At 48.6% G+C, this 26,736-nt stretch overlaps 1 protein-coding gene across 9 annotated transcripts in view; it reads right to left on the reverse strand.

Moving 5' to 3' along the window:
* Ttk (zinc finger and BTB domain-containing protein ttk) overlaps window positions 1-18,585 on the reverse strand; it is a 51,499-nt gene extending 32,914 nt beyond the window's left edge. For 3 of the 9 annotated variants that reach the window (XR_012991012.1, XM_076303934.1, XM_076303935.1), the window contains exons 1-4: window positions 16,331-16,688; window positions 2,022-2,414; window positions 1,003-1,789; window positions 1-42 (exon numbers count right to left, since the gene is read on the reverse strand). The exon at window positions 1-42 is cut by the window's left edge and continues 18 nt beyond it. Coding sequence is in view for 8 of the 9 variants with exons in the window: in XM_076303934.1 (XP_076160049.1) it covers window positions 1-42; window positions 1,003-1,789; window positions 2,022-2,240 (1,048 nt within the window). In the remaining variant the exon portion in view is untranslated. Of the gene's footprint in view, window positions 43-1,002; window positions 1,790-2,021; window positions 2,415-7,846; window positions 8,092-15,226; window positions 16,252-16,330; window positions 16,691-17,992 lie in introns of those variants that run through there. The other 6 variants (XM_076303927.1, XM_076303933.1, XM_076303932.1 and 3 more) reach the window with 5 other exon arrangements.
* Between the last annotated feature and the right edge of the window lie 8,151 nt (window positions 18,586-26,736).

The following is a 26,736-nucleotide window of genomic DNA, read 5'->3' on the forward strand; positions in this document are numbered from 1 at the left end:
TTCCTTGTCTACTGTGTGGCCGCGCGAACGTCTCGTCGGAGGCTGAAGTATAAATTGAATCGGTTAAAAGTTGGTCGATGATCGCGCGTCGTGCATCGAGACGCGGAACGATCGATTCGTAAACATCGACAAGAAATGTTCGACAACTCGAGTATTTTTTTCAAATTTCAAACTTTGCGCAAACGCGATCCAAGTGACCCTTAACTGATCCATTTGTCGTTTCAGCGAAGAAACGATACCGAGGGTAAAGGCAATTCCTCGAAGGAAATCCAAGTTTACGTATTATCGTAAATATCTTTGAAATTGTACAAGATACGGAAAACAAGTTTAGTGGAAAGTTTTCTGGAGAACTTTCGGGGGAATTTTGAAGAAGAAACAATTTTGTCGAAAATTCTTTGCAGTCAAATCATCGACCTTTGTGTCTTATATAATTTAGAAGATATTTACAATAAACACGTAGTTTCTTCAAGAGAGTGTTTTCACCCATAGAATCGCTTCTTCGCAGAAAGAAAACTTGGATCGATTAAACCTTGTGTGCACAACCAAAAGATTCAACATTTCAGACGACAGATATCGATTTATTTCATACATTCCTTAAGCTCTATATTTTCTCTTCCTGTAACACACTAAGCGTTTCAAACAATCTAACGAAAGAAATAACTCTAAACCACGATACAGTACCATGCTAAAGTCATCTCGTTCCTCTCGTCTACATCGAGCGTATAAGTCTAAACATTGCTCAAAATTGTAAGCACGTTTTCCAATATGTTTACAAGAGTACAATAATCGTAATGACACAAATGCTCGTCTGTGCACACAAGGATTAAGTGGGGTCGACCCTGGAGAATCGCCTCTATACCAAAAAGAAAAAGAAAAAGAAAAAGGATCCATTCTTTTTCGCTCGTAGAGCACGTTTGCGCGTAAAGTTCCAAAGTATCTCGAATGGTCGAGCCGTGGTGTACATTCCTCGACGAGTGGTGAGGATCGCGTCGAGGATCTCACCTTGGGCAGAGGTGCTGGGCGTCGGCTCGGGTTCGCGTTTCACGCGTGGCGCGAGCGACTCGGGCGTGTCGGTGCCGTTTTCCGTCGGCTCGTCCTTTCTCGATGACGACAAGGAGGATGCCGCCAGGCTGGTCGCCGCCGAGCCCGAGTTCCCAACGTTGTTGCTGTTGGCGTTGTTGTTACCGGTGTTACCGGCGCAACCGCTGCCGCTAGTGCCGCCACCGCCGCCGCTTGCGTTTCCGCTCCTACCGGTGTTCCCGGTCCCTTCGCTCTGAAAGTCGATACTCATCTTCATCTCCATCATCTCGGGCGAGCCCTGTACGAGATCCGCGCCCGAGCAAGATTGAAGCTCCTGGCCGGTGATCTCGCCGATCGGCGTGTCGGATGAACCGCTCAGCTTCCTCGGTCTACCGCGTTTCCGTTTAGGCGCGGACAGGGCCGAACCGAGTAGAGGATGGTTCGACATATGGTGCATCCTCTTCTGTGATACGTGATGGTGAGGCCCAATTTGGTTTATTCTATGTAGATTCGGTGGTGGCGGAGGTACTGTGTTCTGATTGCCAAGCAACGATGAGGTAATACTGGGCAAGTCGCATTTGTCCTCGTTCACCTCGGTCAGGCCCTTTATCCTTAGGGATTCGGCGACTCTCAGGAAGGCGGTGAGCCTGTCCTGATCGACGCTGACCTCCCCGCGGTACATGAAATCCAGAAGGCTGCGCATGTCCACGTAGGGGACATCTTTCAGAATGACTATCGGGTGCTTGTCGGGGTGGCCGACGAAAAGGGCCTGCAAAAATACAAGGGGAGACGATCGGTTATAGGTTCCTCCGGCGGACACCGCGAGATGGGAAACCGTTTATGAATTATTGATACGACTCTCTCGTGAATTAATCCGCGGATTATGAATTATTGATACTGTCCTAGAATGCGAGTGGTCGTTTCTTCGATACGAAGCGCGTGTACGCGTATCACGAGCTTCGACTCGGTCCACCATTGTTCGAACGGTTCGGTGTTCTTACCTGAAAGTAGGGGCTACACGCCGACAGCACCATTTTATGCGCCCTGAGTAGCTGACCCTCGACGGCCAGCGTAACGTCGACGAACGACTCGTCATGGAGCAGTTGGTCGAAAACGGAGAGTAGATTACTTTGATGATTATTCCAGCGCAGACAAAACCTCTGCGACGCCATCGCTTCGCTTCTCAGATCCGCCAAGTTACCGTTAATGTCCGCTAACATCAGATCTAGTGTTGATCTTTTTATTGGTATTGCTCCCGCCGCCTCGTCGTCGCTTCTTCTCGCCTTCTTCGACGAAGACGCTTGCTCTTGCTCGTGCTCCTGCTCGTACTCGTGCTCGCGCTCGTGCTCTCTCCTTCATCGGCCACAGTTTATCATATCCTTCCTTCTCGTGATCTAGGGGGACAGGAAAGCAAATAGGAAAAATTCGATCAATTTTCGGTCGTCTCTCGTGAAACCTTGCCTCGTCTTTGAACGACCATCGTAACGCGATACGAGACAACGCGGATCGGACAATTTACGTTTACGCGACGAGCGGATCGCAACGGCGTTATGTGTATCGTTCACGCCTTTGTAATTCCGTCTATGACTCCGGAGTCGTCACCGCGTGTGCTTATATTTTCCAAGTGTGATTTCATCCTCTTTTCCACGCGCCTCGTTGTGGTTTCGAAACGACTACACCACCGAGAAATCCGTTTCGAACGAATATCGGCTCACGAAACATTAAGAAATCTGTTCAATCGAGATACATCGGTTCCGCCGAACTCTTCGATTTATGTTTCGTTGTCGATTCGTCGGTTTGCAATTCTTTTTTTTGCTCCAAATGGAAAAGTAATTCGAATCGCGCGGGGTTAATTTTTTTCCGAGTTTCGACGTAGCGAAAGAAAGATGGCCGCCGGAATTCGTGCACGCGGAGAGTCTATTTAAAATCGTATTCGGTCCTGACCGAGAGTCCTCTAAACGTTTCACGTATATGTACAATAACGCCTGCATACATAATCCATATAAGCTCGCGAGACGATACGCACGAAGTATGAACGTGGGTGTACGACCCTGGAGGACGTAGGTTGGGCGAATAGGCGACTCGCTCGGTTCGTGCCTTTTATGTAATTCTCTCCTCACCCCTTCACCAACCCAATCACGGTCACGTACGCAACGTTTGTTTCACCAAGACCACGAAGATCCGACAGAAACGACTTTCCTCGGTCGGACGAAGGGCGGAATTCGTTATGCACGACAAGGAAAAAAGCTAGAAATAGCCGAACAGGTACCTAATATCGTCCCACGACGAGAACCGACCAATTGTACGGCGTCAACAGCTTGTTAAAAAAGAAGACTTTTGGTCCTGGTTTCGGGGATCGAAGAAACGTCTCGAGAAATTCGCGAAATAACTTCGCTACGGGACGAGAGAGAAATAAAATTTGTTTATACGCACGTCGTACGTGCAATTCTCTTCGAATACGAGTTCGATTAGGTGAACGACGATAACGAGCTACGGAACTCGGAGTAACGGTATTCGAGTGAATTTTTTCGTAATAAAAAACGATAACGGGCGAAATTTTAATTTATAAATTGTTACTGGCTACGAGAGACCAAATCTTTAAGAGGAAGGTACGTTTTACGAGAAAGTGTTTTATGCCGAAACATTGTTCACCTTTTCGTGCAGTTTTATCCGCACTCCCAGCTGCAGCGGGAAGAAATATAGTACTAGTATGTAAGAGTGATCATATTCCTTCTGCAGTGGGATTATATGGGTATGTATACGTAGGGAATATGGGCGGTGTAGATGTAACTGTATTTTATTCAAAACGTAACGTTAAATAAATTTTACCGCTCGTGTAGTTGCGCGTACGAGATTTCTAAAATGTGTAGCCGAACTTTGGGGATGTATTATTTATTTCAATGGTGGAAAAAATGTAAGAAAATGTGTTTGAAAATTTCTCTCTCTTAAGCGATCATTTTTTACAGTTACTTGTTAAGAAAAATATTTTCAACGAAATTCTCGATAGACTGATACTATTATTCGTAATATTATTTCATACATAATTGGTTACGTTTCACTAACTTGGCCAAGCAATAGTAAATAAAATGTCGATAGCTCATAATTCCGTTAACGTTCAACTTTCGAAATTGGTAATTCGAAAAAGAATTATTCAGAAACTTGTGTCTGTTAATGAAATATATTTCACGAGTTCGGTTACCCAATTTAGGAACACCCTGTATACGTAGTCAGTTTATCATTTGCATAACGAATTCAATGTGTCGGTAAATTATGAAATTGATCTAAATAAAAAAATCCGGGAAAGCTGAATTTATCAGCTATTTTACATTGCATCGATCATTTATCGTAACATGGAAACGCTGCTACAGTCGTAACATATGTGTATTTGTACGAACTCGGTTTTACACCGACAATTTCATAATACACACACATACGGAACAGCGCGCAGTCATTCTTCACGTGTAACATATTATGTAAATGCTCAATGATGAACCAATGTTTGTGTAACGTAAGAATAACCGAATAAATAAAAACAATTTTTTTTTTCACAGTTTTCCCGTATTTCTAATATCATTTTCCTACGAATTAGCAAAATTGTAGAAAAATTTTGGGAATTGCGTACAGATGGGTTAAAAAAAAAAGATCGACTTGAGCTTGAATCAATGATCACCAACGGATACTCATTGGAAATTCAGTAAACACGGAATAAGAACAAATCGATATTATGAAATGGAACTTATTAATTCTGTAAATTACCGAACAAATGTGAATCGTGTTCTATATCGGGATTTTATTAAAAAGCGAACAATCTTAAATTTTCTTTTCATCGACGTATCATCCACTGCGATTGAAAATTGTCTCTTTAATTAATCATTCCGTCGACTAAATTTTCCAGTATTTCTGGACCAACGTCGTTCCGCAATATTCTCCAAAAATTCTCCTTCAATTTTAAACACGCGATCTTCGAAACATTGATCGAGCATATGCATTATAAATTTCAATCAAAAGGGTACCAACTAAAACGAGTACATATATCTGCACCAGGTAATAACATCGCTTCGAGAAATCGTATCTGTACCTATCTATAATTTGCATTTTTCCAAGTCATACTGGCAAGTGTCGAGTGACTTATGGCTGACTAGATATATCCTCGATAGAAAACAGTCGAGCCCGTGTTTCACCAAACAGGATTTTCCAGTAGAAAAGTTCCTATATTCCGCGATTCCCGTTGCTTGGAGTAACGCGAAAGTTGCGAACAATTAACATAATCGTTGCCGAACGACCGAACGAATTCGTTGTTTCGAAGATGCCCGCAACTCGATTTTCGATCGAGCAAAAATAATTCCAAGTAGCAACGAAAGTAACGTATCTTTCTCAGATACGAGCTAAACGACAAGCCTGTGACGAGAAAAACAATCGTTTATCCGTAGCCGTGACACTGTAAACAGTTACGCCAGGTACGAGAAAGAGGGAGAGAGAGAAAAAACCCTAACTCAAAACATTCGAGCAGCGCTCGCGTTAACCGAATTCCTCTACCGATGGAACTTCCCTATCGAATCGTCGAGTGCTCGAAAAATCGGGAAGGAAAGGAAACAGGAAGCAACTTTCTTAATACACGATACAAGGAGGAGAGTAAAAGGAAAAGGAAAAGAGAGAGGATCCTGCCCCTCCGCCTCCTCGGTCCTCGCGACTGCACAACGTGGAGAAGAGGTCGACGGGTCGGCCGGGAGAATCAATAGCATTTTCTACGCATTCGGATCGATACCGGGTTCCGTTGGTTTCGCGCGCAAATCTCGATACACGTACACACAACAATACACGCCTTCCTTCGTACGTGTGCACGCGTACCACCCACAACCAACGTCGCGACTCGTCGCCATAAATATATATTATGTATATATACACATTATATATATATATGTGTGTATGTACGTGCGTATGTACGTACGTACGTACGAATGTATGTGTGTGTGTATGTATGTATGTATGTATGATGTATGTACGTATGTATGTGAGTACGTACCTATGTATGTATGTATGTATATATGATGTTTGTATGTATGATGTATGTATGTATGTATTTATGTATGATGTATATACGTATGTATATATAGACACACATTGGTTGTATATATTGGATATAAATGCAGGATGGTTGTGCTCGACCTTGCTCGACCTTGTTAGCAGCCTGAGTGAATGGTTTTCACGGTGAATGGCACGTCATCATGATGCGGTGCACAGTGTGCATTAACGACCGCGATCGAGGATTTCTGAAATGTCGTGGCGCGAGTTTCGATCGTTGGTTGTGTGCTTCCTTCTTTCGACATCGGTCGCGCAACCTCGAGAGCGCGTTCCTGATAAATGGGATTACGTAATAAAATCGTGCGAACACTCGGTTGCTTTATTAAATCGGCCGTGCAAAAGTGGAAGCGCCCCGCGAACGCGACGCGACGCGACGCGACGCGTCGCGATGGTGTTGTCGAAGCAGACGATGGTATCGATCAGCCGGCTGTGCGAACGTTTCTGTATCCTCCTAGCGTGTAAAAAGGAGAGAAAAAAAACGAAAAGAAAAAAGGGAAGAAAAAAAACGAAAGAAAAAAACCGTCCACGCTTCACGTAATCGACAACGATACACACACACATACACGTGTGTGCGCGCGCGGGGGCATACACTGAGGCGTGCGCGTGAGCCCGCGCGCGCAAAGCGAAGAGAGATAGATTCTAAAAGGATGCTGCAATCGCTGTACATTCCGTTGGAAAACAAATTCTGACTACCCGCGACGCGACGGACAACCACAACAGTATTTACGAAAAAAATCGTCGAGTACTATTTACTCTACCGATATCGTTCGACACGGTTACGTCAGGGTACTGTTGAATCAACTGGAATTTTTCTCCTTACGTTGGCGTCATTATCTATCCGGCGATGTTTGCAGAATATTTTCATCGATAATCCACTCGATTCGGAATAGATATCTAGACGGCGAACAATTGCCGAACGTACTCAATGAACCGTGCAAGAAAGTCGACCGTAAGAACGAACCGACGACGGCAAGAAACAGACGTAAATGAAGACCATGACAGTGTACACAATTGCGTTCCTCGAAAGGTGCACGTATATAACCAGCATCGAGCCGCCACTTAGTTATATTTGTTTAGTCGCGCGCGGATACACCGCCGTGTTCGACCAGTTTTCGACCGAAACACGAAAGGGGGGAGAAAAAAAAAACCCGACGCGTTCGTACGTTGGAGCATACCGTGAAATAAAAGTCGTTTCTGGTGTCGATCGAAACGTCACTGTCGGATTCGAATCGTTATTCAGGTTATCAACAAGAGCCCACCCGTACGTACGCGTACATGTATTCGAGTATTAACGACGGAACACTCTCCGAGTATAATTAAGCGCTGAATTACTTCCTACGATCCCGTATCATTCGTCTCATTAAAAGTACCATGACGTTCGAACGTAAGACGGTCTCTCTAATACCGATTAAACGAACGTTTCGCTCTAATAACGGGAAATCGAGAAATTCGTTAAACGAGAAGCACGAAAGCGAATCGTCGGGGATCTAACGACCGTACGATACGTTCGATCACGCGTGCGACCGTGCACTGCCAGCGATAAAGCTCGATTAAACGATATTTACGACTTCTATATCAAATCGAGTTACGCGAGCTGTAACGCGTTTGATATACGTAACCCGCCCGCGTTCGTCTTCGTGGACGGTTTCTAATCGAATCGTGCGAACAATATTCGGGAAACGGCGCCCGAATGAACAAAGAAAAACAACAAGTTGTAAACTCGTGCGAGCCGAGAAGTACATACGCGAGCGCCGCGCGCTAGGTTAGGGTAACCAAACGGCGACGTATCCGCTTGCGCTCCTCCGTCCATCGTACGAACTTCGTCCCGTTACATTCCCTTAACTATCACGGTCACCACGATTACCCATCGGCATCATCGCCACCGAGGCGACTTCTCCGACCGACATCGTCATCATAACCGACCCCATTGTTCCTAGGTTACACGCCTATGTATATTCATCGCGTCTACAAGGCAACTCACGATGCACACAAAAACGCGGCATTATCGCTCCTGCCGCGCATGCACACGCACGAGGGAACGTGCGCGCGCGCGCACGCCTGCACGTACACACACGAGTTTGGCCGCGAGTGTCCGTAGAGAGGAACGAGCGCGTCTCTCCCGACGCGGCTGACCCCGAAAACAACGAGGTTTCCGCGGTGGATAGAGGGATCTTGCGCGAAGATCGCGCGACTCGCCCGTGGACAGAAAAGTAACCGCGTGTTACGAACAGACGACGACGGACGACGCGCACACGACGAGTAGTACGGTTCGAGAGCCACGTCTCTCTCTTTCTCTCTCTCCCGCTCTCTCGCTCTTGCGTGTGTTTGTTCGTCTCTGTCTCTCACGGACCACGGGACACTTCGGCACGCGTGCCCGATCGCAATTTGTGTTGTAAACACAACGAGATGTGGGCCATCGTCGACGGACACCGAGAGATGCGCCCGTACACAGCACACAACGTTCGTTCGACTTCGGTTGGACAGTGTGCGCGGGCGCGGACGCGCGCGCGCGTGCGCTCGTCTCGTTCGCGTTGTCGCTCACGCCCCCCTCCCTCCCGCCCCCCACCACCACCACACGCGCACGCCTGTTGCTCACGCACGTGCGTCTCGCGTGTTCGTATGCGTGGCACGCACACGCGTGCGCTAAATTCTCGTCGTAACGCGCACACGTCCTTAAAGCGAGGATGTGTGCGCGCTCGTACGTGCGTCTACGCGACTCGCTCCTCTCATGGCCACGCATTGCGTAATCAGCACCAGCGGCAGAGTCACGCCGAGGTACAAAACGAACGACAAAGCGCGGCAAATACCGCTGCGTTTCGAGAGCCTGAAATCGTCGCTCGTCCTCCCTGTCTCTCTCCCGTTTCACCGACTCTCTCCCTCCTTGGCCGGGTACCCCCAGTACTCTTGTTCGCTCTCTTTCTCGTTTTGTTTCCTCTCCTTATACCCTCTCCACGCCGTACTCTGCCTCCTACCTTTTACTGTTTCAACGCTTCCGCGTATAGAGGATACGGGTACGTACCTTGCATGCACGGCTATCTAAAGGTGCCTAGGTATACTCCGGGATCCATTAATAGCGCTTTCAAGACGCTAGTTTTTATCCTAGGATTATTCTTACCCGTCGGCCAGGCGAGAGATACGTATCGATAGAGAAACGTTTCGCTGAGTCATCGCTCAAGGATGTACGTGTCAGTCGACAAAATCGTTTCTGCAAGGAATTCTGCGGTCCGTCACGGTTGCACCGTCGCGATATTTTCCCGTTTTTCCTCGTCGTCGAGCGGCGCGCGTGCGCGTGCGCGTCGCCGCTCGCGATAATGACACTGGCCGAACGGATCCGCAAACATTGTGAAATTCAACCGAGTTTCCTGAGCCGTGCGTGCTTTTTTACGCAATTAACGGCCAAGGAGGGCAAACGAGAACGAGAATCGGAACGAGGAGGAAAAGAAAGGGGCCAAAGAGATAGAGGCGTCCGGAGGTGGTCGCTCGGTCTAGAATAAGGGTTGCTTAATCGATCGACCGAATTTTAACGGTGGATCGAGGTCGAAACCAACGGAGTGTGCAACGAACGAGCGAAATAGGTAGCTAAACGGATAAAAAAGATAGGTCGAGGTAGACAGAGACGCTCGATGCGGGAGAATACAAGAGCGTGACGCAACACGCCTCGCGCGACCGTTCGAAATTCTACGGTGTCTCCTCCCTCCCCCGTACCCCACATCCCCCCGTCCCCTCAAGTCGGTACAAAACACGATCGGCGAAAAAGTCACTTCGTAACATCCCCTCGGGCATCGATAATGGCCAGAGAAAGAATACCGTGAGCGGATAGGTTGGGCTCGTGATAATCAATATCGCCACCCACGAAATAAACGCTCGACGGCGAGCCGTTTAAAGCAGCGATTTGGGGTAACCTCTCCCGTACCGCGACCAGGCTTTTCCTCGCGCGGTGGTGATATAATTCGGGAGTGTTTCGAATCGAGTGAGGCAAGTGTGTACTCGGATATCTGTCCCTTGTCGCACCTCCTCCCACTGGGGGAGTGCCAGGATGTGCTTGGAACGATGAACGCGCTCGCAGTTCACACATTCCCCGAGTCGGACGCGTACGTATGTGTGTACGCGTGTGTGCACGCGCCGTGCGGCGCGGCGCGGACACGGCGCGGGCACGGGCGCGAGCGCGAGCGCGAGCGCGAGCACGGATCTTCGTGTACGCGAGGCCCGCGTGCATGTGCCCGCGCGCGTACACGCGCGATAGTTTGTCGGCATCGAGCACAGGTACGGCTCATTCCGTTAGCTGTAGTGGAAGCACCAGGTACGAAGTTAACGGAGAATTTTGCGGCAAAGGGGAAGAGGGATTGGCTACCGAGGAGCGTGTCCCACATTTTAGAGCCTTCGTGGAGAAATACTCGCAGCATTTCTGATTCGTTCGTTCGGCAACCGAGTAAACGCACACGCGAACACACACGCGCGCCACCGGGGAGAGACGCGTGTTTTCGGCTTGTTTCGCGCGCGCGAATGGAAAGTCGCGCCACGGTTTTGTGTGTTCCAAGAGATTCGAGATTCGTAACGAAATAATTAACGATCGCCGCGACTGAATACGGCGAACGAAAATTTTCAGCGTCGACGAACACCGGAGCGATCGACGTTTTCGAAAAAAGAATCAAGGGCTGCGAAAATTCTCTGACTCGTTCCACGATACATTTCTATTAATTACGACGAGTTGGTAATTCGTAGCGTTTCGAAAGAACGCGATCGATCGATCTTCGATCGTTTCGAAATTGTTCCGAGACAACATCGACAACCCCGAAAAGAATATCGCGCCGCTCCGTCACAGGATTCCGAGACGTTGAATCTCAGCTCTGAAGAGCTTGCTCTTTTGCCCCTCTCAGACATGTGACCACCACAGACACCAGGCTACGAACACAGACGAGTCTAAGGCTCTCTCACGCACTCACGCATGCACTCACAGACAGGTCGGCCATCTTTCTTTCTGTTAGCCTGCACCCAACCCCTCCTACACCTCCTCAACCTCGTACCTACCCCTCTCTGACGCTCCTCGCCCTCACGACCACCACCCTTCCGCCGACAACGACGACGGCCGACCTCGCTGCGCGCATTGGCGCCCACCCTACATTTTTTCACAGTCGAACATTCTCGATTCTCGAAACTTTCCTAACCAGATCGTCTGCCGCGTTCCGAAGGTCCTCGCCGGGATAGTTGTAAAAATATCGCGAACCGGCGCAACGAAACAACGAAACAGTTTACGACAGGAAAAATAAAAATTTACGACCGGCAAAGGGGAACACCGGTGTGTGTACTTGGGAAGGAAGAAAAAAAAAAGAAGAAAAAGAAGAAGAAGGACAAAAAAAAAACCGTCGAATCGAATTCGAACGCGCTCGTCGAATCGCGCGATTTGCGACCTACGCGTTGTTAAATACCCGGGTTCGATGCGTTACGCGCGGTGTACGTGTATATTTTCCGACTGTTTCACTTTGTTGGCCGAACAGTGTACATTAATCGAGCCGAGTACTTTTTGTGTACGAGAGTAGTAGATCCAGGTCCGCGCTGCGTGGCTTTTCAGCGATTTCCTACGCAACGTTCCGTTCCCATAGAGCGATTAAATCTATGCACCGTTGCCGACCCTCCGTTAAACACGATCGCCCCTCGATGCGCATTGCTGCAATGATCACCCCTGTGTTTTCAGTAAATTTTTCTCCCCGGTTCTTACGAAAAGATCACTCGATCTCCCCCCAAGGATACAACGAAATCGACCTTACGAATTTTTAACGTTAACATTTCAACGTTAACGACCATTGAAACACACCCGACACCATATTTTACAACAATAGCCGGTGTTAATTAATTTGTAACAGACACCGGTAATTACCGTTCGCAGACAACCGCAATTAATAACGCGAATTGCGCGTTCGATCGATCGATATATCCGTTTTGTTTCTTTCTTTCTTTTTTTTTTTTTTTTTATTTATTTCGATAACCGCTCGGCTAAAAATAGACAGCATTGTTCGATTCCAAGATTCCTATATATACGTTGTGGTAATCTCGGCTACCGTGAGAAAGAAAATCGTCCGAATCGATCGACGGCCGGCGACTTTAAAGGATTTACCAACAATTTGCCTGTAACTCGTTATTCAATACGACCTCAGTTTTTCAAGCAGCAGTCACGAGAAACGTGGCAACCTCGGTGACGTACAGTGTCGTGCAAACGTATTACGTGCCTCCACGATACTAGACACAGGTGTAACTAGGGCGCGAAGCTGAACACCCATTTCGCGATATAGTTGCACGATGTTATGAAAACAGGTGCGAGTATAAACCGATCCTTGTTTTGCGTCAACTGCGTCCGACCGACCAGTCTTGTTGTTGATGCACCCGATGAATCATTTCGAAGATAAAAGAGTTTCGGACAAAGGAACGACCGGCAGGAATAAATCCTTGGACACGTTACCCTCGGAATCTATTGTTACCGGGCATTGTTGAGCAATCGACAACACCCCTCCAAATACCATGACGTGTAACGACAGATAATTAGAACACGCGGAGGGTGAGGTATTCGTCATTGCCAAGTGAAATCATGCACCGTTCCGAAATGATGTCATCGCAACTTGTTCGTAACAATCGTACGAAAGAAAATTTCGTCCAAATTTATTTTTAAATACCGGTCGCTCCCCGCTTCCTAACCGATACCGTGGCAGCGATTAATTCGTTTCGTCCGTCTAACCGTTCCCCGAAGGAACAATTCTACAACGATTCCCGATCGAAACGCGATCGAATTCGTGAAAAATGCGTCGCGCCTCTATCCGCTCGAAAATCAAAACTGCAACGAGTTGGCAAAAGTGCAAACTGCTGTCGGAGCCCGATATTCTTGTAATGGATATATCCTGACGACCACGCAGTCGTAATCCACACACGTAATAAAAGGAACAACGGATGAAGAGTACAGGGAGAGGCAGCACGTTGCACAGTCATCACCGTTACACGAATGCGCATGCGCACGCACTTAGATCGCGTACACGCTTTTTGCCCGTAAAATAGAAATCGGTAGCTCGCGCCGTCTCTTCGAAGTTACCCTTAAACGTTCACCAACAACGCACAACCGCTTCTGTACGTTCACGAACAATTGGAAACGCGTCGAACGTACAATATTTTTCGATTCCGTTTCTATCTGCGAACATTTGTTTTCGCGTGCAATTCGACAAATGGTAGATACGAAGTAACAGGTTATCGTCAAACTTCAGGTCCGAATCGACGATTGCGTTTCCCGTGTTTAAAAATATCGACCGGACGAATTAATCGGGGAAAGTTTCGTATTGCCGCGAGAACGCGTTGTTTACTTCGATCCATCTACCAGAAGACTATCTGCGAACTTAAAAGTGAATCACGACGATAGAGATCTGTATTATCGACCAACAGTTGGACACGCGGGAGATTTGAAAATTGTGAAATCACATTCGCGCACCAACTACGAGGAATTAACAAACGATACTTGTCGCGCTCATAAATTAGCACAATATTAACATCACAAGAGGCGAACCCCATGCATAAAGCTATTTAGTCGAACCCTCCCCGTATTATATATACGACCACCATCATCACCACTATAATCGACGCTTCAACCCCTCGCGGGTACCATGATAAAATCGACACGCTACTTTAATCAGGAACCCGCAGGAAGTCCCATGTAAGTTCTCATCGAAATACACGTGGGTACGGATATGTTGAGCTTCGGTGCACAAGCCAAACACTTGTCGCTTACGCACAGGTCATATTGTCTTTTTTCAAACGTATCCGTGATTCGTCACAGTTGCACGAATAACGTTACAAATAACGTCCTTGAAAATTCACAGGTTTCTCGAATTTTTCGAATGAAAAATATTGTCGCATTCGTTAATAACCATTCAAACGTTGTGAAATATATTCGAATATCGGGAGACGTTCGATTTTTCTAGAGAACCGTTGTAAATAGATTACTCACTGAGTACACGTGGGCATTATCGATACGTAGAAATTGATATTTTTCTTTGCCACGCGATACAGAGAAAACGTGTACGCTCTTTCGAATTGAGTTTTTAATTAGATCGTCGTGCGAGGAAAGTTCGCGAATAATACAACGAATGTACCAACACACGGAATTCTCAACACTGCTTAAAATGGAGTAGTATAAGCCAGCAAAGGCACCACGTGTCCAAACCACGTGGTTGTTAGGTTATTTCACTTGGCGGGAGGTCGATAGATGAACGCTTTTTTCACCGAGCAAGAAAGTGAAATATTTTACACCAGGTAATATATGTCACAGAAGATGTTTGTACGCATGATCGAGACTATAAAGAAAAATGCTTAATAATTCTACGACGTACAACGTTGTAAGCCAAGTCCAATCTCTGTTCAAGTGTGTCTGTATCTCAAAGATAACAACGGATCCCTGTGTAGATAACTAGATTCGTCGACTAACGGTAAATCTGTACCTTACTAATTTAACGCGAAACGCGAAACATTTGAAAATCTACGCAAAGTGTACACGAATAAATTTAAAAATTCCATAAAATGTACTTTTGACGGAAAAATGAATCGCAAGGGTTTACATAACGCGGATACAAGTAACTGTAAAAAATTCTCACACATTGAAAACCGTGAAATAAATAAGCTCGTCAACTCGAAAAGTAAAATCTTTCTAGAAATTTGGATACGCAACTTTTCGCGAAAAATCACTCTCGAGTAAATCGTCTAAAGTAATTAAAAGCGATGGTAAATACACAAACGATATACGTCGCGTACCACACTAAACATGACGCACCTGTAATACACCGATCTATCTGTACATCACCGTTCGCTCCACTCTTCACGTGCTTGCTCATTCACGATATTTTCTTTTTCCCCATTACAAACGTTTTATGTAAGCAAACACCTCGTTTTTTAAAAATTCAGTTATCCCAACGGGCACAGGTTACATAATTTTACACTATAATGTAGTAACGAAGAGATTAATTAACGCGCGCACGGTGACACTGCCGACCGAAAGGCACGTTCTGACACGTGCTCGAGCTCGAGCTCGAGGCTGTGGCACTGATCCGATCTCGCGCATTTGCAAAGACGAGTAAGGTATGTATACACAACTCACCTGTTATGGTACGTGGTAACGATTGCAATGTGAGTCGAAGGCTACATTAGCCGAATACGAAAATACAACAGACAGACGGGTAAAAATCACGAGGAGGAAGTGAGCACGATCGGCAGCAACAACGATGCTCCCTCGCGAGGGAAGGAACTGCAGAGGCGTACTGGGGAACAAGCGGCTCAATGAATACAACAAGGGGGAGGATGGTCGGCGGATGGACGAACGAACGACTCGACTCGAGTCGAGTCAGCCTCGACACCCCGGGGCGTATCGGCGCCTATGGGCAGCGCCATACCCGACCGCGACACACGTTCGAGAGAGAGAAAGAGGAAGGGAGGAGAGGGACGAAGTACACGAGGAAGACAGAGTGATTCCAACAGACGAGGGAAAGAGGAGGGAGAGAAGATTTACGCAACCCTCTCGTCGAGCGAAAATCCACGTCGAGAGGCACGCTGTCGTCGATGCGCCGATAAGCCACGTAGTATCCTCCTTGCACGCGCCACACTTTTTCTCGATCTTTTTCCAAGAAACTGTGAAACTAACCTCTCTCCTTTTACCCCGCAAATTTTCCCTCTCTCTCGCTCCCGCGATATTAACCCTTCTTACACACACAGTATCGCACCGTCGCGTTCGTGCACGCACGTACGTACACACGCGCACACATACACAGACGCGCGCGCGAACAAAATCATTTGCGCATAGCATACAAACACTACGATTTGAATATACACCACACAGCAACTACGTCGACGACGGCGAGCACACGACACGAACGAATAGTGAAACTAAGATAACAAGGGGCGAATAGAGTGAGAGAGCGGGAGGTAAAAGATGGGTGTAGAAATAAGGAGGGAGAAAGCGGCGAGAAAGTGTGAGAGAGAAAGAAGCGTCCTCTCCTCCGCACTGGTAATATCGATTCGTAGGGTAGGCTCGATGGCAACGACCCTACCTGGTTTGACGAAACGAGCTCGAGGCGCACGACGGTACATTTTTTAGCTTATCGACACCGCCCGGTTTTTCCCGATGACACCCGAAATTCGTAACAGCTCGATAGAATGCCGTACACGGTACGTATGAAAATTTACACTATGCACCACGTCGACTTACCTTGGCATCCTGGGATGCGGTTGTTTCGACGACGGGGTGAGAGCCTCTCCACCGAGGACGTGCGACTTTGCCCGTGCAGCGCTAGGACGCCATGTCATCAAGTCGAGGCGCGGACTCGGGGCAAATCGCGCATATACACACCGATAGAGAGAGAGGCGCACGAACACCACGTAGCTGACCAACCCGGTGCCTGCCGTGCTGGGAATTCCTGCTGCGCCACCGAACGGCCGTCACGGAACCTCGCCTACGCCCGCCTAGCGCCACGCCGTGCTTTCCGTTCGTGGTACCCTTCACCGCTTTGCAACGCTCGCGACACCCGCCCGTTTGCGCGCCCTCGTTCAACCGAACCACCGAAGCCGAGCGCGCACAACCTCCCGCAATCCTACCACCGCCACCTACCCACGAGCCCCCACTATACCCTTCACCCTCTCCTTATATCCCCCACCTACTCACCCTCCTCGTCACGCACTCCTCCCTTCCCTCGCTCCGCAACACCCTGTACTCCCTCACGCCATCCTGCGCGTTTCGTCCTTCTCGTTTCCCCTCTCTATACTCACACTTCAGAATTCGCTCTATCTTTCTCCTGCTCCCGCATTCCATCTTTCTTTCTCGCACTGATTCTCCCACTCTGACCACAGCCCGCAAGGAACGAATCGCCTGACTTCTTTCTCTTTCCTTCTAACTGACATCTTCTCTTTTTATCTCCTTCGAAACCTACACAAATGCATTCTCTCGATTCGTCTTCCTCTTTCTTACGCCTCACCCTCGATCACCCTTCAAAAAGGGCACTTATTTTCGCCCCTTTGTTCTCACGCTTGTGACCACGTTCTCCTTCTTTCCACAGAGACCTTTCCTTAAACCTGCCACCTCCCCTTGCCTATACGCCTTCGTTCTTCGGGCTTCTTTCTCGAACACACCCTCTCCCTCTCTACCTTGTAGCTACTTCTTACGTCGTGTTACTGCGCACTCGTTCTGGCAAAGTCGCCACGAGCTCGTACAGCTACTCGCAAAGCTGTTACCCGCCGACGACGTCATGCGCGGTTCCAGCGGTCGCGACAGTCGCTTATCGCTTCGCGTATTATTTTGATAAAGGAAAATGCGGGTTAAAGGGGCACCGAGTCTCTGTCGAAGTTTTTAAAATAGAGCCGAGCGGATTACGTTACCGACGCGCGATGCGTTATCGCCGTCTATCCTTCGATGTTTTACCGACTTTATTTCGTTTCGTATCGGTCACCGTTTGATACGTTTTCAAAAGTTTCGCGAAACAAAGCTCGAACGGAAAAATAGAGGGGGGGGGGAGCGACGGTGAGAGGCGGGGAGGGGAGGGAGGGGAGGTGGGGAGAGCGATACACGCTCCTTTTGCAAGGGAGTGAGGGGGTGAGAAACGACAAATCGGTCGGGGATGGGTCGCCGTAGAAAAATATCGGTAGGGGGAGGGGGAGGGTGGGGGGGTGAGAGCAATAGAACCGAGAAGAAATTCACGACGTGTTGAGACGCCTGTGGAGGAGGTGCGTCGCGGGTTATACACGCAACCGCGATTTGCGTCTGCGCACTTTTTCCTGTACAGACTCGCCAAGCGGCGGCGCAAGATAGAGAGAGACGGTTGCTCTCCGCCACGAGGCCGTTTCTCAACTTCTGAGCTGCAAATGTACAAGTACCAACCACATTTGCGTATCCTGGTAGTAGTTTGTCGCCGCTTCAGCTTCCGCTTCGTTCCTCGTGCCTTGTTGCGTATCCGTGGCAAGAATCCGTGCGTCGTCACGTTGCCATGGAAATAAACGCACCTTCGTCCGATTTCCTCGTCGAATCAAAAGTGTGTTGGTTGCGTGTCGTCACCGGAATCGTTGCGCTACGTTGACGGCACCTTGACACGTTTACCCCGACACGCGTGTTCTATACCATTGCATTAATGTCGAAACGATTTCATTATCGGCGCTCTCTTATTGCACGTCGATCATTATCTCCGAGTCGATAGACGATCGATTCAATAACGAGCGATCGAGCCACAAATCGTTTCCCGCGCTTTCGTTCGTACTCCCTTAACGGTAACGATCTACATACAACGGATCTCTCTGTGCGAGCGAACCGAAACATGAATGAAAGGAAATTTTTTGACCGATACTTTTCAAACGAGCGAAATTGTGTACACGAGGTTGTGTGTAACGCGTTTCAAACACGAGGTGTGTGTAACGCGTTTCCAACACGAGGGTAGGTTTGAAGCGATGCGCGGGGCGCTGCCGCGGAAGGATCCCCACGGATCTTTTCGGTCGACTGATAAAAAGGCTTGGAAGCTGCCTTGTCGCGATGGACGAGGCGTATACGGACAAAAAAAGTCGCTGGAAGGGGAAGCTCCGGAGAGTCTCAGAGTCGGGCAGGGGAGAATGGAGGGATTGTCTGTCGGTGGCGGAGCTGGGGTGGGGGCGGCAGGCACGGCGGGGACGATACCGGTGACGGGGTAAAGAGGTAGAGACGTACACGTAGACAAACGTGGGTCGGGGTGAAGGGGACCTATCGCCGCCGTCACCGCCACCGCTGCCGTCGCCGACGCTGCCACAATGATTTGACTCTGCTCGATACCGCCGCCGACGCCACGATGATTCGATTCCTCTTGCTAGCTGCCGCCACCGCTACCGCCGCCGTCACCACCACCGTCAACGCCACCGCCACCACCGCCACCGCCACCGCCACCGCCGCCACCGCCACCGCCACCGCCACCGCCACCGCCGCTGCCGCCGCTTCTGCTGTTTCCTCTAGTGTCCTTGGTTTCGCTCTAGCAAAGACTAGCGCGCTAGTTCCACGTCGACTTGCGCGTTTGGAGAAACTCGGTTGGCTTTCCTACCGCCTGCACGCCCACGGCCAGGGCTGTATCGCTTGGGGCTGCGGCCGTTCATTCTAATCTCATGACCTCCCTACTATTCCGTGCTCCTTCTTTCGTTCCGGAGATCTGTTACGATACGCGATCGCGTTCGAGTTATCTCTTACAACAAGGTTGTATATATAAGACCGACAACCTATCGCGATTGTTTTTTCCACGATTTATTCTCCCGTCCGATTGTACCTTATCTTATCGGAAATCATCGTTCTCTTTTAATTCGTACCACGGAAATCTTCTAAACGTTTATTTTATGCAAATAAACACCGGGGAAAGGGAATTTAGAAAGAAAAAAAGAAATTGTATCGATCGTGTATTCGTCGGTCGTCGATTCGCGGCGATCGTTAGCGCGTAATACGCGCGAATAGACAGGGTGTCGGACGGGTTAATCTTTCGATCTTCGGCGGTTCGTCACGGCCGTGTTCGATACCCGCGAGGTCCCGATCCGTGAAACCGCTTCTGGAACGTCGTTCCCTCGTTCGCGGCTAGAACAGGGCCTCTAGCTAGTATCTAGGGAACTTAGAAATCCAGTGGAAACTAAGCCGAGTAGAAGGGATACTATCGGAGGAGGTGGCAGCAATGGCGTTCCGAGTCGCAAGGAGTAGGCAGAGAGGAGAGGGCTGCCTCATATACCAAGGAAAAGAGGACGGCGGAGAGGGTCGAGGGAGGACGGAGAGACAGAGTCGAGGAGTACTACACGTGTCGCTGCAGCGGGGTGTTGACCCCAAATAGCTTTTTTAACGTGACGTAACCACGAAAGGGTTGAGAAACGACTAGCAACGTCGTTCGACGGCCAACCGACTTCTTAGCCAAAGCCAAGCCCTTGCCTTGCCTTTAAGCCTCGTGGCTCCCCGTTATATGTATGACACAACGATCCTTTCATACTCGAAAAGCCACTTGCGCGGTTCTTCGCCCGCCACCACTATGACCACAATGTTATAATTAAGATCGGAGATACGCTCCGAATTTTTGTACGTCGAGTTACACGCTCGGCAATGAACCGCGTTAAACGCTAGAGAACTCCCTGGAAATTCGAGCGAAATCGAGCCTTAAGTCGATCGGCCTAAATATTATACGATGCGGTTTTTCTACTCCGATATCGTTCGTACGGGCAACAAAATTTCGTTGCAACGTTACACGCGTACCCTCGCAATTTTAGAAATCACGATCGAACTTTGCACCGTTCTTTTACAATTTTTCTAGTATTCTTTTTTATTTTTTTTAACGGTACAGTGCTTCGGTCGTACCGCGACTCGGTTGTACATTTTAATCGTACACGCTGTACTTTAATTACACGGTACTTACGCAACGTGCTGAAAAATTTACCCATGTGTTTACCCTTGTGTATACACCGTGTTCGATAAAGTTACATTTTGCGCAATTTTAGACGCGTTTATTTTTTCTTTCGTTTTGCCTTACGTTTAATCGTGCGTGGAAAATATTCAAAGTTATCGGGTCGTACGGAAAATAATTTCGTTTCTTTTTTTTTCAGTGAAAATGAAATACGATTTTTTCAGAGTGTAGAAACGTTTTATTAAATTGTACGTTCTCCATTTTGGAAAACGAAATTACCTTCCGAACAACCCGATAGATCGAAGTGTAATTCTTTGTAGCCCGCTTTTGTGTAACATTATTCTATACGAAATTTCGCGTGTACATTTTACTTATTTCCGTAACGGAGACGATTGATAATAAAAATAATGTATTCCGGCAACGAAGAGAAGGACGGTGATAGCGAGTTACCTTACGCGCAAGGTAAGTACTTTTTTCCGAGGTAAAAATATTGTCAATCGCGGCGTTTCACGTATGCGGGTCGTAGAACGTGTGAACTCGAAAATTTGACGACTGGTTATTTACGTTAAGAACTACCGTGCTTGAATTTGCATTGCAATTTACATGCGTGCACCTTATCTTCGCAGCGTTAAAGGTGGAGTACTGTTGGTCGCATGGTCAAGGGTGACAGGTTACAGCGTAATTATAGCACGGTTGCGACACTTTCGAATAGCTCTCGGACAAAAATTTCTGATTTACGGTCAAATAAAAAGGAAACGGTTTCGCAAACAACATTGTTTGAGAAATGGAGCGACGAGCGATACTGGATACGTATCGGTGTATTGTACGAAGTTGTTGCAGACGTTTCATCGTTATTTTTCACAATTCGATAAGGAAAAAGTGTTGCCAGATGGTGTTTATCGTCTATCAATTTGAAGCTAGCCGAGAACGACGCGATAAATATAATACTTGGTCGATTACTTTCGTACGAAATGACAGACTCCGAAGCCGAGCGAACAACGGACGACAATTCGAATTCCGAGTGCGCGCGTGTTCGCGCTAATTGAAATCGGATTGCAATGCGAGGGACGGTCGTAGGTAACGTTGACGCGGCTTTTGGGTATTGTACGCGTAACGATTGAACAACGTTGGCTTTAAAAATTTCGTTTCGTCAAGTTGAGAAACTCACGCGGCCCGAAAATTGATAAAATACAGATTTCCGTTTACAAAATCGCAAACGCGTCGAGTCTCGTTCGTGCTCGTCGAATCCGTTGCGTTCTGGGCGGACGAACGGTTCATATTTTCGATAAAATCGAAATTCGTTGAAAGTTTCGTTACGAATTCGTCTCTGTTGAATAAAAAAGAATCCATAACCGAAGTAGACACGAAAGACGTAATATAAGCGCGGGAAGAAATAAAACGTAAAAACGAACAATATTCGGTTTTTACTGGATAGGAGATCTCCGAGGAGATATCGTGGTCGATTTAGGAATCCAAATGCCGATAGGAGGTTAAGATGACACTTAACCCCTCTCTTGGTCGCGTATGGTTTCCAGTTGGAACGGTACTGGTGTATCGCAATACGGCCTTATGTGTACTCTGTGTGTACCTAATTAGGACCATTGAGGAGAAGGAAAGACAGATGGAGATGTCGAATATAGGGCGGCCCTCGTTCCTTTTTATTTCGTCATTCGACAATGACATGCGGTCTATGGGGGGAGGGGTGGCTGGTAGGAGGGGAGGGGATTGGAGACGAGGTTTCGTCTTTTTCGACGGAGTTTGTACAGTTTGTACGGCGAGCAACGGGCTTTGGGAGGCTCGACGCGCTAAAGGTGGTGCGGAAAACTACACGGATAGGTACAGTAGAGAACGAAACCATGCCTTTCTCTATCTCCTTCCTTAATATCACGCACACAGATACGCGGGCCTGCGCTCTCGCGCCCGCGTTCCCGCTCGCGAGCGCGAGCGAGCGCGCGCACTGCGACAGCAGTGACTATCTTATCAAGCCGGCTACACCCTGGAGAGGCGTAAACGATATTTTTCCTATTTGCTCCGGAAAGTACAGTGGTTCCCTATATTGATCGACGAGCGACCCTTCCTAAGGTTAACGTAAAGTTTTTGAGGTCAACGCAAATAGAAAGGGCGAGATACGAACGAAGCCGGTCCTTCGTTCGGCCGAGATCTCGCCGAGTCGTTGGTACTGTCCGACTTGACTCGACTCGACTCGACTCGACTCGACTCGACTGTTTAGAGTTCGAGGCAGATATCCTTATCCATCGTCCGACCGCAAGAAGCCACGAGTGGAAGAAAACGGCGTGCCCGTTGTTCCTTCCCGTCCGTTTTAGTCGTTATTTTACTCCGTCTTCGCTCGGGAGTCGCTCGCGAGAACCGATCGCGGTGAACAGAATACCGAAACTGTAACTAAACGAATAACGGGGTACCATCGTCGATTCACGACTCCGCGACTCCACGTCCGCGTGGAACGAGTTTTCTTCTCGAAATGGCGTGTATGTATATATGTGTGTACACGTATATGTATATATATGTATTTTTATATTTGAAACAAAATTTTTGTTCAATTTTTGTCCCCCTCCCTGGAAAACCAAGCCCGAGGTAGGAAAACCAGGGTGAACATTCCACCAGCGGGGGAAGTTGGGCAAGGAATCGTAGAAGATTCCGTCGTTCGATAAAAAGAGTCGACAACCGTGGAGGCGAGTAACGGCGTGCATACCTTACATATACGTTAGGAAGGGGATGACTCGAAGGGACATTGCTCCCTGGCCTTGCCTGCCCTGCTCTGCTCCGCTGTGTCCAGAAAGGATCCACCTATCGTCCTGCACTCTCACGGCCCTTACGGACCGTGACACCTCGGGTTTGGGTCCTTCCGGCGACAGGTACCTCGCAAGAAACACTTCCTGCTCGGTTACGGCAGGAAGAAAGCAGAAAAACGGAAGGACGACGCGAAACGCCGCGGGACAGGTGCGGTGGATCGTCGACGATCTCCTTCGATCGTCGTTGAAATATTATTTTTTTCGTTCCCCTCCGTTTCGCGAACGAGAACAACGAGAACGGGACGAGAAACGACCGACTCCACGGTTACGAGTCGTTCGGTCGTGAAAATTCGCCTGGCCTCCCCCTCCCCCTCCCCCTCTCACGGCACTTCCTGGTCGTCTATATATACGCGTATACATATTTTACGCGCTCTCTGTCATCCGAGAACCGCCGAAAACGCTCACCGGCGGTGTCGTCGTCTTCCTCGTCTTCGTCGTCTTCGTCTTCGTCTTCGTCGTCTTCGTCGTTGAGCGCGCGAGGCTGCAGGATATTCGAAATTAACTCGGCGCCGAAAATAAAGGGGCTACGCGCGACCAAGATCTCGAGTGGACGGGGCTTTCGGAGCAGACCCGCCACCCCAACAGGTGGTTACGGCCCCCTTCGACCCGAAGATAAAACTTTTCCGAGCAACCCCCTCCCCTCCCCTCTCCCGCATCTCGCGAGATCGAACCCCACCGGATCTCGTACTCGGTAGGCCGCGGCGGTTTTCGGTCACGGAACTCCGGTTCGCGTTTTCTATCCCCTGACGCGGCTCTCTCACGGCCGCCCTCCCCGCCTTACCACCCAGCACGGGGACTCCGCTATCCCCGGGCTGCCTTTCAACCTTTTTCTTCCTTCTTTTTTTTTTTCTTCTCTTTTTTTCCTTCCCTCCGATCCCCTCCTCCCCGACCCGCACCCCCCACCCCTCTCTCCACGGTCGCTGGCTCGTCCTCCTACTACCCACCTACCGCGGCTATCTATCCCGCGTATACCTCTACCTACCTACCTACCTACCTACGTGACTATCCGCATCCCTATTCCTGACTTCTAAATCTAACCCTAGGTTCTAACCCAACCCGGGGCCGGCCGGCCGCCCTTATACCCAGACGGCGGGCGTCACGGATGGGGAGGTGTATATATATCCCCACCACGGCATCCCTCATCGAGGGGTCGTTGATCCCCCAAGGACAACGACCTTGCGTCTGCGGCAGCCAACCGTTCGAACGGTTCTGGGTTCCCGGATTCCTCGATTACCAATATCTTTCACTCCTCGCTTCCCTTCCACCTCCCCCTACCCACCCCTCCCCGCCCCACCTCACCACCCCCCTCTTTCCCGCCCCGTTCTCCCCCCGCGGACTCTTCTTGCACCCCAACCATCTTCCCTCACCCCCCACCATTCGGACCCACTACCGCTCCTCCGTAACCGTCGCCTTTCGTTTTCCTTTCCGTTTTCTTCTCGGCTCGTTCGCGCTGCTTCGAGCCTCCTTTTTCCATCCGCGATTATCAATGGCGATTCGCCGCGCGCGGATACATGGAACCGCGTGTCGCCTCGTACCACCGTTCCCCGATTACGCGAAATCCTCCTACACCGTGATCTCGATCGTTCCACACCGTGTACCGTACCGTTGATCAACGGGCGGGTCAGTTTTGACCCGTCGGAGAATTTCTCACCCGTACGCTCCAGAGAAGATTCTTCGTCGTCATTTTTTTGTAATTCGACGACTCGAACTATGCGTTTCGAGATTTTCGTTTCGTAGAGTAATGCTATTGGTTGAAACGAAAGAAATATTTGGGAGTAGGATTACGAGAAGTAAATAGGTAATAGAAACTATTGGATTGTTCCGAAAGTCATTTCGTTTTTTCTGGTGGAAACGAAACGTAATTTTTTTAGAGTGTACAAATATTTTATTGAATCATATATTCTCCATTTTGGAAAACGAAATTACTTCCCGAACAACTTAATGTATCGTTGACGAACGAAACGACAAAGAGTAGGGAAAGGGTGAAATAAATCGATAGTGTCTTTCCTGATTTTTAGCGGAGTAGAGAAGAAAAAATGTATTTACTGTCTGATATTGAGACACGAAAATTGGTAGATAAAGGAAGAAACGAATTTACAGAAATATTTCAAAATTCATTGCTTTACTTTCCACGTGTGTACTCGTCAAACAAAACCCGTGGTTACCTCTCAAAGTACGAAAACTATAGTAGTTGTACTCGATTATTAAAGTTTCGTAGATTTGACAAAGTCTAGGAATCTTTTCATTAGATTCCAAATATATCATTCTGAAATAGACGAAGTTGTCGAACGTAGAAGAACAATTGGTAAGCTCCGAACAAATGTTTCTTTCCCGTACACCGCGCCAGTGTTGCGCACACCGAAGCGGAATGTACACCACCGCGAGCAATACGAGGGTTAAGAACATCGAAGCACGTTTGTCGTCGACTTCGTCGGCCGGTCGGTCTCGTGGATCCTTCACCGGGGTCACTGGGTTTATAGAATCATAAACAGTCACCGGAGCCGCTTTTCAAATTGTAGGAGAGTATGAAAAATTCATACGAGTCGTCATCGATATGCATGACTCGACCCCGACCCGCATACCTCTCCCTCCGTGCTTCCCTGTTGTCCCTTTTCAGTAGTCGCGCGCATAGAAATGTCCGTAAAATCCACGCGGCGCGTCGCCTCGCCTCGCCTCGGTCCCGTGTTACCCGGTAGATTTGGAAACGGGGCTTTAACAGTCGCGAATCTCTGGAGGTTCGCGCGCACGTACGCACGCGCCGACGTTCGTGACCGAGCGCTCGTGGAAAACGGTCCGTACGGAACCGAAAAACGATTTTTCCGTATCCAGTACCGCGCCACGTGTTTATATTTCCGATAAGATCCATCCATTTCCCCCCTCCACCCGCTAGCCATCGTCTAGCCGTGTAACTGCTACAAATGCATTGTTTACTTTCCCGAACGCTTGAACTCGAATCCAAACACGCCCGATACCTGGTATGTTAAAACATAGTCATAGTTCTCTAAGTGGGTGGACGGGTGGGTGGTCAAGTACACACGTAGGAACAGAGCCGGTACACATGTACGACATATCTTCACGCACACCGGTCTGCGCAATACGTGCGCCGCTGGCTGCGCGGACGCGAGTTGGGAGCCGCGATGACGTAATCTTCGAAGGGAAGGAACAACATCGCCGTTGACCTACTAAAGACTCCACGTTTCTTTCGTTCTTTTTCAGCCCTATTTCCACGGGTTCGTAGGGCCATCGTTTTCTCTAAATCGTATCCGTTCCTCGCCAAGGAGTTTCCGTAATGACGAAATTTCAATGCGCTCTTTGCCCCGTTCACTCGACGCTTCGACTACACATCGTGGGTACGCGAACGTTCACCGACGTCATTTCAATTTTTCTTCGCTGGAAGATATGCAAGCTTCCCTAACGACAACGTTTAAATG

This window comes from Ptiloglossa arizonensis, chromosome 2 (genome assembly GCF_051014685.1).
Source record: "Ptiloglossa arizonensis isolate GNS036 chromosome 2, iyPtiAriz1_principal, whole genome shotgun sequence".
Lineage (NCBI taxonomy): Eukaryota > Metazoa > Arthropoda > Insecta > Hymenoptera > Colletidae > Ptiloglossa > Ptiloglossa arizonensis.